This window comes from Palaemon carinicauda, chromosome 43, assembly GCF_036898095.1.
Source record: "Palaemon carinicauda isolate YSFRI2023 chromosome 43, ASM3689809v2, whole genome shotgun sequence".
NCBI classification, from domain to species: Eukaryota; Metazoa; Arthropoda; class Malacostraca; order Decapoda; family Palaemonidae; genus Palaemon; species Palaemon carinicauda.
In genome coordinates this window covers 60,009,011-60,021,280 of record NC_090767.1, presented here as the reverse complement: position 1 = coordinate 60,021,280, position 12,270 = coordinate 60,009,011, and the positions used below count along the sequence as shown (strand labels likewise).

General features: G+C 39.4%; 1 protein-coding gene across 3 annotated transcripts in view; it reads right to left on the bottom strand.

The window, feature by feature from the left end:
- LOC137633417 (uncharacterized) overlaps positions 1-12,270 on the bottom strand; it is a 45,455-nt gene that overhangs the window by 13,877 nt on the left and 19,308 nt on the right. The window contains exons 2-3 of one of the 3 annotated variants that reach the window (XM_068365638.1): positions 5,114-5,281; positions 3,024-3,139 (exon numbers count right to left, since the gene is read on the bottom strand). In XM_068365638.1, coding sequence (XP_068221739.1) covers positions 3,024-3,139; positions 5,114-5,281 — 284 coding nt within the window. The remainder of the gene's footprint in view (positions 1-3,023; positions 3,140-5,113; positions 5,282-12,270) is intronic. The other 2 variants (XM_068365639.1, XM_068365641.1) reach the window with 2 other exon arrangements.

The window sequence follows — 12,270 nt, the reverse complement described above, 5'->3', positions numbered from 1 at the left end:
TTATTTTGCAGGCAGAAGCATTGGAGCTAGCTATTAGATGGGGGAAATTTGCAGGTTATTTTGCAGGCAAAAGCATTGGAGCTAGCTATTAGATGGGGGAAATTTGCAGGTTATTTTGCAGGCAGAAGCATTGGAGCTAGCTATTAGAGGAGGGAAATTTGCAGGTTATTTTGCAGGCAGAAGCATTGGAGCTAGCTATTAGATGGGGGAAATTTGCAGGTTATTTTGCAGGCAGAAGCATTGGAGCTAGCTATTAGATGGGGGAAATTTGCAGGCTATTTTGCAGGCAGAAGCATTAGAGCTAGCTATCAGATGGGGGAAATTTGCTGGTTATTTTGCAGGCAGAAGCATTGGAGCTAGCTATTAGATGGGGGAAATTTGCTGGTTATTTTGCAGGCAGAAGCATTGGAGCTAGCTATTAGATGGGGGGAAATTTGCTGGTTATTTTGCAGGCAGAAGCATTGGAGCTAGCTATTAGATGGGGGAAATTTGCTGGTTATTTTGCAAGCATAAGCATTAGAGTGAGCTGTTCTACACTATGGATGCTTTGGAGCGACTACTAAATCATCCTATTAACACGATTTCTCTTTCTCTCTTTCTCTCTTTCTCAGCGAGTTCAAACAGCTACGAGGGAGGTACAGTCCTTGACCCGTCATCGTGAATATACAAATCATAATGAAATTCAGGCGTTGGACTTCTGGATTTAAGCACAGTTGGATCGGATCTGCGAGACCCAACATATTAACATTATTGAAATAGTTGAGAATACCAATGGGGTTTTTGTGTGTCTATGAACTCCCAGTACGGACTGATATAGCAACTTACAGAACCGTTTATTCAAATGACCCTCAAAGGTCAGAATTACATTACTGTTCCTCCCTGTCACCTTTGAACTTGAGAGAGATCTCTGAACATTTCCACAAACATACGTACATAAACTGTGAGTTTTGAGGGTGCGACGAACCTTTGGTTCGACAACTAAAAAAACACTTCATGAACAGCCAATTTCTTTAGTCAATGAGCAATCTTTAAACCCAAACACTTAAGAAGACTTATTTAAAAGTGGCTCCACTTGTTATGTCAAGAAACGGAGGTGTCAGACCGCCCTACTACGAACTCGATCCTCAGAGGTTAGATCGTCGACGATAGGCTGGTTTGCCTCTTAAGTTTAACTAGTACTCAGCATAGTTTTTTCCCTTTAAGTTCAACTACTACTCAGCGTGGTTTGCCCCTTAACCCTTTTACCCCCAGGCTCTTTGGAAATTTCCAACCCTTAAACCCCAAGGGGTTATTTTTTTCCCAGCACATTTTGCAGTATATTTTTTTTAAATTGCTCTAACAGCCTTAATTTTTGTCATAGAGAGGTCAGGTTGGTCTCATTCTCTTGGAAAATGCCTGAATTTTTATAGCATTTCTTTGCAAGGACGTACCGGTACGTCCATAGGGGTAAAGGGATGGCTTTTGTGAAACGTACCAGTACGTCCTTTGGGGGTAAAAGGGTTAACATGAATGAGACAGGAATTTATTCTAGATATTGGTAGGATACCAAGTCTTCATAAGCTCAGTTTTAATTAAATGGACTTCAATTACTCTATCAAACGGATCAACAATCTACCTTTACTTTCCAAAATTTTTCGATTCATTTCCCATTAATTATACCTATAATTCATGTATAATTTTCTAATAGTTTAAACTTTATTTGTACCAACAATCTATGTTTTTAGTTTTCCAATAGATTTTCTATTAATTCAACAATCTAACTAAATTTCTGATATGTCCCATGACTTTCACCAACAATCTGTTTAGTTTTCCATAGATTTTCTATTAATTCAACAATCTAATTAAATTTCTGATAGAGTTCCCATGAATTTCACCAACAATCTGTTTAGTTTTCCAATAGATTTTCTATTAATTCTACAATCTGTTTAATTTTCTAATAGATTTCCAATTAAACGTACAGACAATCTATGTTAAAATCTCCAGCTTTTATTAACTTGCCTCATTACTGAACCCTTTCCTGGCTAGCTGCATCGACTGATTTCTCGTCCCGATTTACAATTACAAACAAAAATGTCCCCTATAAGGGAACTGAGTCACCTACGGAAGAACTATACATATATACTAGGTAAGCAAAAACCCTAGTTGGAAAAGTAAGGATGCTATAGGCCCAAAGGCTCCAACAAGAGAAATATCCCCGTGAGGAAAGGAAACAAGGAAACAGATAGTATGCCTGAGTGTACCCTCAAGCAAGAGAACTCTAACCCAAGACTGTGGAAGACCATGGTACCAATACTATGGCACTGCCCAAGACTAGAAAACAATGGTTTGATTTTGGAGTGTCCTCCTACTAGAAGGCTGCTTACCATAGCTAGAGTCTCTCTTCTACCCTTACCAAGAGGAAAGTAGCCACTGAACAATTATAGTGCAGTAGTTAACCCCTTAAATGAAGAATTGTTTGGTAATCTCAATTGTTATCAGGTGTATGAGGATAGGAGAAGATATAAAAAAATAGCCCAGACTATTCGGTGTATGTGTGAGCAAGGGAAAAATGAGCCATAACCAGAGAAGGAGCCAATATAGTACTGTCTGGCAAGTCAAAGGACCTAATAACTCTCTAGCGGTAGTATCTCCATGGGTGTTTGGTGCCCTGACTAGCCTACTGCAGTACCTATATGCAATTAAATTTGTGTATGTAGTTGAGAAGAAAATAAATATTTGATTTTGGTCTATGATATTCCAAAAACACAAAATTGGAAAACGTATTCCAACATAGGGGACTTTCTGCCGATCTATCTTATTGCTTCTATACCCTAAAGCTCCTAAATCCATATGAGAGACCGACCTTCGCTTCTGACACCCCGTCCGTGACACACGCAAGCCTAGCCAACGCGGATGCCGCGCCATCGGCAGCCTCCGCACATGCACCAAAAACAACCAAAACTGTGAGAGAACTTTTTTGAGAATTTGTTTCTTCAAAACTGGAAATTAACAAAAAATAAAAAAAGACTCTACTCCAAACTCACGGCTTCCTTCCGCCAACCCACCAGAAGAACTCCGGTAGTACTCACAGCCTACAGGCGGCGGATACTTCCTTGGTCTTCCTCGCTTCCCCGTACCGGCAGGAATGTATTTCTTCTTCCTGAAAGACGAACGGGCGTTGAGTTATGTGCGGGGGGTGAGCTGGAGCTCCCTAAGTAACATCTAGATCCTGAAGCTTACTGGGGAAAGAACTTGTTTCATATGCTACAAATTTGACAAGATTTCATTACTTTAATTCTTGTTAATGATAGTGAGGAAAAGCTGCTAAGAATGGTGAAAGATTTTAGACATTAGATTGAAAACTCCCGAAAAATCTAGATCCTGAAGCTCACTGGGGAAAGAACATCCTTTTTCACATGCAATAAAGTTTAACAAGATCTCATTTGATAACTTTAATACTTGGTAATGATAGCGAGGAAAAGTTACAAAGAACGGTGAAAGATTAAGTCTTGAATGTGATTGTGAGGAGAAGTTGTAGAGTGGTGAAAGATATCAAGCATTTGATTGGAGATTGGAAATCCAATTTTAAATTAGTTTCGGACTTTCCTCGGGAAGGATATTTTTACGAAAGAGGCAAATATGAACAAGAAATAGGGGATTGAAATAACAGAAGAGAAGAAATTGAAATAAAGGAGGAATAGAATTGACATAAACATGAGAGAAGAAAGAGATGGAAAGAAGAAATTGAAAAGGAAGAAACATAAAATTGGAAGAACACAAGGAGGAAGAAAAACAATAAATAGAGGATTGAACAAATAGAAGAAAAGAAGAAATTGAAATAAGAGAGAAACAGAACATGAACGAAGAAAAAAAATCAGATTGAATATATATATATGACAAACTGAGAGAGAGAGAGAGAGAGAGAGAGAGAGAGAGAGAGCTAACATAAACGAAGAAAAAAAAATCATAGATTGAATATACTGTATATGACAAACTGAGAGAGAGAGAGAGAGAGAGAGAGAGAGAGAGAGAACTAACATAAAGAAAAAATAATCATAGATTGAATATATATATGACAAACTGAGAGAGAGAGAGAGAGAGAGAGAGAGAGAGAACTAACAAATGAAGAGAAAAAGAATCAGACTGAATATATATATGACAAACTCAGAGAGAGAGAGAGAGAGAGAGAGAGAGAGAGAGAGAGAACTAACATAAATGAAGGAGAAAAGAAATCATAGATTGAACATATGACAAACAGAGAGAGAGAGAGAGAGAGAGAGAGAGAGAGAGACAACCAACATAAACAAAAAAGAAAAAAAATCAGAATGAATATATATATATGAGAGAGAGAGAGAGAGAGAGAGAGAGAGAGAGAGAACCAACATAAACAAAAAAGAAAAAAATCAGATTGAATATATATATGACAAACTGAGAGAGAGAGAGAGAGAGAGAGAGAGAGAGAGTGGACAAATTAAAAGACAAACATCCACTACTTACAAGAGAGAGAGAGAGAGAGAGAGAGAGAGAGAGAGTCTCTACTAGCAAAACTAAAACATGGAATGACAATAAACAAGAAGGCCCTCGGCTTACAAACGTCGGAGATACAAAAACGAACCAAACCGAAATAATTAAATCTCAGATGTATAAAGAGTTCGTAGTGAGATAGTTTAATAAAACATTATACAATTTAATACAGTAAGTAAGATATTTTTAATATGAATAGGGACTAGTTGCCGACTTTAGCATTTGAAACCTATCACAGAAAGTCCTCAACTTAATTGGTTCCAAGTTTTCCGTAAGTTGAATTCCGTTCAGATTTTGTCCTAGTGGAGACCTAACCTAAGTCCATGATTACAATTTCGAGCTACAATAGTCGATAAATAGTCGGGCTTCGTACGAAATATATATCGGGTTATTATAAATATTGTTTTGCTTACGGTATTAAATAATATATTTTATTAGTGTTTCTATATCCTATCTTATCTCATCTTCAGTTTGATTTAGGTCAGTATCTCCAAGCGTTTATAAGCCGAGGACTCTCTTCGGAACCGCGTAAAACAATCCGCACGAATGGAATCTACGTAAGGAACGGGACTCCGCGGGACTCTCCCTTCCGGGGAGAGAAGGATCTCACTTGATGCCGAGACAAGTGCAGCAGTTGGTGTTGTGTATGGAGGCGTAGTGGCTCAGCATCGAGACCTGCGAGGCGAACTTCTCCTTCCACTTGTTGTACTCGGACGAGATGAGGCCCAGCATGGTGTCGGAGTCCTCTGTGTTGGTGCAGTCTCTTCTCGACTCTAGCCTGCGGGGATGGAAGAAGGAGGTTTAGCGAACGGTTTATTACGGACAAAACAATATATTCCTAATTCAATTTGCCATATTGGCTTCAATCTGCCATTATCGGGAACAGGGAGGTTTAGCGAACAGTTCCTTACGGACAAAACAATATATTCCAAATTCAATTTGCCATATTGGCTTCAATCTGCCATTATCCAGTATAGGAATTCTCTACTCTAGCCTGCGGGGAGGGAACAGGGAGGTTTAGCGAACAGTTTATTACAGAAAAAACAATATATTCCAAATTCAATTTGCCATATTGGCTTCAATCTGCCATTATCCAGTTTGGGAATTCTCAACTCTAGCCTGCAGGGAGGGAACAGGGAGGTTTAGCGAATGGTTTCTTACGGACAAAACGTGAAATATACCAAATTCGATTCATTTTTACTTTAATTTGTCATCATCAAGTTTAGGAAATAGAATACTGTATTATTAAACTACAATAAATTCAAATTATTAGGCTACAATATTGTTATTATAACTTTAATTACTACTATAGTTTAGGACATAAAGAACATAGTACAATAAATTCAAAATATTCCCACTCAAAATACTGGGCCCCTTAAAATCTCAATGAACTAAACATGGTCTGAAAATTATATATATCCAAGCTACAACCCTAATTATAAAAGCAGAATGGTAACAGCCCAAGGGCTAAAACAGGGAAAGCAGCCCAGTAAGGAAAAGAATATAATCAAAATCTTGGTTTACAGTATTCTAAAATTATTTTGATTCTCTACTATCTATAATCATAGTTACAATTTCCTATTAATATTACTTATCTTGCTTACAACCTGCTTTATAGTTACAATTCCCACCTGATTTATAGTTACAATTCCCTATTAATATTACTAGTCTCACCCACAACCTGATTTACAAGTCAGAAACGAAGGCAAACTTGATGAATGTCTTTGCTTCTGACCAGAAATCACAAATTTTTAAATTTGTACTTTTCCTAATTATATAAACTTGAGATCTTTTGATAGGATTATAACTTCAGAGAAGCTAAAAGGGTCATTAGAGTTTTTAATAGGTGACGGAAAAGCTCCACAAACTTGTTAGTCCACTAGACACCAGGACTTGTGGGGGACCTGAGGCGGAGTGTAACTTAAAGACCCCGAATGTATAGGGAAAATACAATTACTTTAAACATTTGTCATTTGTTCCTGAAAGACAAACCACCATTTTTAGTAGGAGGGAGGAAGTCCCTTTGTATCAGAATCCAGCTCGTTAAACTTTCCCGAGAAATGCCAGAGTAATGTGTCCCGTATAAGAAGGGTAGGCGACGTTTCTTGATAACCTCCCAACAGTCTGCTTATGAAGATGTCATAGGTATTAGGTTTCGATCCTAAAGCAACTGCCTCTCAGAGGCCAGGATCAGACAGTTATCAAGATACCTCATAGACAGAGTGGGGCCCAAGTCGAGACCAGCCCGAACTCTCGTGTGAGCACTTGGGACGTGGATAGTAGGAAGCACGGGACTTTGAACTAGTACGCTACTTCATTGAGGACGAAGCAGAAGTACTGATGAGCAGGTATTTGGAAAGCCTCTTACTTCAGGCCCACCAGAAGCATGATGTCTTCCTCTCTGAGGTCTCCAACTGGTTTCCAGCTCCCAGTCGACGTCTACAATATGAAGTCGACAGCTGAAACCCGGAGAATCGTCTCAAATGACTTTGAGCGCATTCGTCTCCTCCATCTTCTTCACCTCAGCCACAAAGATCTTCTGCCAATTTCAGCAGGTGACTCTGGAATGCCATCAGACAGGAAGTGAAGGGAGGACAGAGATCTATTAAAGGTAGGAGGCATCTGTCCCGTAGGATTTCTACCACCAACAGTTCTACTTAATGTTGCTGCCAAGTTGTCCCATGGCATGACGGGTATCCCGACTGAGCTAGAGAAGGGGACTTCTTTGAGGAAGGGACGTCTGTGATAAAAGGGACTCCCTGGAGAAGGGGACTTTCTGGAGAAGGGGACTTCTGGGATAAAGGGACTCCCTGGAGAAGGGGACTTCTGGGATAAAGGGACTTTCTGGAGAGGGGGAATTCTTGGAGAAGGGGACCTCTTGGAGAAGGGGACTTCTGGGATATAAAGGGACTTTCTGGAGAGGGGGGATTCTTGGAGAAGGGGACTTCTAGGATAAAGGGACTTCTGGGATAAAGGGACTTCTGGGATAAAGGGACTTCTTGGAGAAAGGAACTTCTGGGATAAAGGGACTTTCTGGAGAAGGGGACTTCTGGGATAAAGGTACTTCTTGGCGAAGGGGACTTCTGGGATAAAGGGACTTCCTCGAGAAGGGGATTTCTGGGAAAAAGGGACTTCTTGGAGAAGAGGACTTCTTACCTCTTACCTCCCTCCTTCCTGAATAGGACATGTTGGGCTCAAAAGGGCAGAGCATTATTAGCACCTCTCTCTGAGGGAAAATGGATCATGGTCCTGAGTTTATAGATAATAACTTAGGAATGACATAAGCCTTGATCGCATTCAGTGGTATTACTGTATAAATAGGAAAACGATCTTTATAAAGAACTGTCATAGCCTTTGAAATAACTTTTCTATTTGTTTTTTATAGATTTCATAAACTCCTAATGTTGAGTTACATTCTAATAATACAATCGACGAGGTAATTGACCGTAACAAAAGTACTGATTATAATAAAACAGAAACAGGATTACCAAAGGTGCTTGGGTCTCTTCGGATTTACCTTTGCGGCATCGCACGTATGCCAGTAAACCGGCAGCGGAGAATCTTTCTGGCAATTGCTCGCGAGGCGACAGGGGTGTCTCGGTGTTTGTAAGAACGCTGACAGCTGTTACGAGTGGTCACTCTTCCTTTTCCCAACTGCACGAGTGCATTGGAATTTCCCGTGACGACGAAGGAAAAGGTCACAGGAGTGTTCTAGGTAGTCAGGGTCAAGAGAAGATTCATTCTGTGACTAATCGCGACATGACCGACCATGCGAAGAGATCAAGTCAGAGGGGAGAAAAGATTGTATTCGAGATCAAACTGACGTGCTGCGTTATCTTCCACGTAAGTTACGGAAGTGTTCATACAAATCTCTCTCTCTCTCTCACCTATTAGATCATTCAATTGATTTTTTAATTCAAAATACAATGAAAAAGAATTGTTTTCCAAGTATATGAAAAAAAAATTATATGAGTTCCATCTTTCACTGCAAGATATACAAAATTTTAGTTACAATCGGCTTCATTAATTCTGGTACACTTTACGGGAAGCGAAGGAGACGTCTGAACGATGTATATTGAAGCAAGTAAGGCCGTGTTTAGTGAAAGAGAACTGTTGGAAACGTTGCCTACATAACAACGTTGGTGAGCTTTTGAATAAGTGATCAAAAGCATACGTTAGGTTACCTAGGCAAGGCGAGATCTCGGTTACCTATATCACCGAAACTCTGACATATACGATCGACGCAGGAAAAGGAAAAAAAATTATGCATATAAATATCTTTACAAATATAAAAATGCCTAATTAGCTTCATAAATAATTTATCAATGCTATTTTAAAACCGGAAATGTCGTTCTACTAACTAAATAACACGTGCCCAACGAACGGCAGCGCCAACGGCGCCTCCGGTAACAGGGCTAGCTCCTAATCACAATAAATGACTCTAATTTCACTGTGAGTCAGGAACTAAAAACACATATTGTAAAGATTCAATACTCAACTTCTCAGAAGCGAAAGAAGCTGGAGAATGCATAATAAAATCCGTGAAAATCGATCGAAATGACAGATCAACAGGAAACCCCACTCTCTACAGGACCTCCACTGTCGTTTTACCTTGTTCGTTCAGAGTATTTAAACTCTAATTCTTTTCAACGTTTTGAGATTTGAGTAACTTCTATGAATAAAGAGTCCGACACCAACCCCAGACCTACCTTCTCTCGGTATGTGAAAGAAGGCATGTGTGGGGAGGGGGCGTCATTTCAGTGATCTTTGCCTTGCCCAAGTTATTTAGCCATGTTTCAGATAATGCTAGTATAATATTTCTCGTTTATAAATTCTCGAATTTGAACAGTCTTATTACCAACAGACTGTATATTAAAAAGCCAGATAAGTGCTGTTAACCCTTTTACCCCCAGGCTCTTTGGAAATTTGCAAACCTTAACCCCCAAGGGGTTATTTTTTCCCCAGCACATTTTGCAGTATATTTTTTTTAAATCGCTCTAACAGCCTTAATTTTTGTCATAGAGAGGTCAGGTTGGTCTCATTCTCTTGGAAAATGCATGAATTTTTTCAATAAATTATCAAAAATGTGAAAAAAAAAATTTTATAGCAATTTTTTGCAAGGACGTACCGGTACGTCCATGGGGGTAAAGGGATGAGTTTTGTGAAACGTACCAGTACGTCCTTTGGGGGTAAAAGGGTTAAGAGACCAGTATTTCAAGCCAAGATTCAGAACCTTTAAACTTCAGCCAGGTGGAACTTCTCGACTAGTGTTCCGAAACGCAAGGGTCTTTGGACAACGTTAAAATGACTATGAGGAACCAGGTAGAAACTATTGCTCCTTAAGAATAACATAACCGAATCCTCTAAGCTTGGACATTGTCACAAGTCTCAAACGCGAAACACACAAGCATCTCAACTCCGGCAAGATGTCAGCGCTTTTCTTGGGACGCATATCTGCAAAGGATTGTCTCTTGGAGAGTGAAGCTGTTGCCATATTTCCTGTAAGTAGAAAGGGGTTATAATCTGGTGGACAAGGTATTCTTTCACGGGAGACGTGGCAACGCCGCAAATCGTTGGTAAGTCTCAACTCTTTGCAGATTGACTGCAGTCACAGGACAACTACATGGGCACTCGGTATTATTATTATTATTATTACTATCCCAGCTACAACCCTAGTTGGAAAAGCAAGATGCTATAAGCCCAGGGGCTCCAACAGGGAAAAATAGCCCAGTGAGGAAAGGAAATAAGGAAATAAATAAATGAAGAGAACAAATTAACAATAAATCATTCTAAAAAAGTAACAACGTCAAAACAGACATGTCACATATAAACTATTAACAACATCAAAAACAAATATGTCATAAATAAACTAAGCTTATTTCTCGACCTTGACCTTAACACGTATTAATTGGCGTAGATTTTCATACACTCAAATGTGTAAACCACAGTTGGCCAAGTATTACATGCATGAGATGAAACTCCCAACGATTTCCTTAGACCCTGACACTTTCGTAAAGCGGAAACATCAATTTGGATGAATGACAAAACTAAAATTACTTAAAATCTAGACCATTAGAGATACTATCTTGCCTCCGAATGGGACCAATGTTGGTTCGGACACACTGCAGATAGGAAGGGCTTTGTAAATGGCAAGAAATATAAACGCTGTGAAGTTGTCTCTATTGAAGCTATAAAAGGCATTCATACCTTCAAGTGTTTGGAAAGACTTCACTGTTAACCCTTTTACCCCCAGGCTATTTGGAAATTTCCAACCCTTAACCCCCAGGGGGTTATTTTTTTCCCAGCACACTTTGCAGTATATTTTTTTTAAATTGCTCTAACAGCCTTAATTTTTGTCATAGAGAGGTCAGGTTGGTCTCATTCTCTTGGAAAATGCCTGAAGTTTCTCAAAAAATTATCAAAAATATGAAGAAAAAAAATTTTTATAGCATTTTTTTGCTCTTAAGCAGTTATGATTACACTGTGAGCAATGCACATCTTCTATACTGTATACACTACCTTGACATATGGCAGTAGTGGATGGTGTAACAGATTCGCTTAAGTTGAACATTCAAGATATTTCAAATGATTTCCACCCTTATTTACGCATTTTAATCATTCAAGTTTAGACTGTTATGGCCAAAATGCATCGTGGAGATCACGAAAGGATACTATAATAAAACCAATGAAATATAGAGGCTTCTACCAGACAAAAGAAGCGTGACATATGGCTTCAAATAATTCAAGCAAGGTGTACTTGAGATCTATCAGCCGTAAAGACGTAATTATGGTGACAGTACCGATGAGATACTGGCTAAAACAGCCCTACGGATGGCAACATATAACGAGCACTAGTACCAGGTAGCGATGACCTTAGACCCGAAGGAAATGTGGCATTTAAGGGCCAAACTGAAGAACCATTGCTGGTCTTTTTGAGATGTGTTGAACCTGGGTGATAGACCTCTTATATTAACCCTTTTACCCCCAGGCTATTTGGAACTTTCCAACCCTTAACCCCCAGGGGGTTATTTGTTTTTCAAGCACATTTTGCAGTATATTTTTTTTTAAATTGCTGTAACAGCCTTAATTTTCGTCAGAGAGAAGTCAGGTTGGTCTCATTCTCTTGAAAAATGCCTGAAGTTTCTCAAAAAATTATAAAAAATATAAAAAAAAAAAAAAAATGTTATAGCATTTTTTTGCAAGGACGTACCGGTACGTCCATGGGGGTAAAGGGATGAGTTTTGTGAAACGTACCAGTACGTCCTTTGGGGGTAAAAGGGTTAACGGGCCAAACTGGAGAACCATCGGCACGACTCCATTATAACAGTAGTTATTGCTTGTCTTTTTGAGGTGTGTTGAACCCGGGTGACAGACCTCGTATATTAAATGAGTATAAAGTACCGGTCTTCCTTGGGTAGCCTATATAAAGGATGAATTATATGACTAAAGCTATTCAGCATTTTCCAGTGAGAAAGAACCCTACTGGAAGTAAGGACGTGGTCGCAGCAAGGGCTTCGCACCAGACGGCATGCGAGACAGACCGAAGAGGGGCGTGGGGAAACAGGAAGGTTCTTCCTAAAAGTGTCATTCTTCCTAGATCCAAATGGGAACGAGGAAGATTACCCCAACAATATCCTCTTAATCAACAGATGATAGGGATGTAGGAGACATTAGGGCCCAAGAGAGTACAGTGCACTTGCTTGAGGGAAACCTGTACTAGTTCACAAAAACATCTTTCCGTGGAGGGGAGACGCTGTCGGGAATATC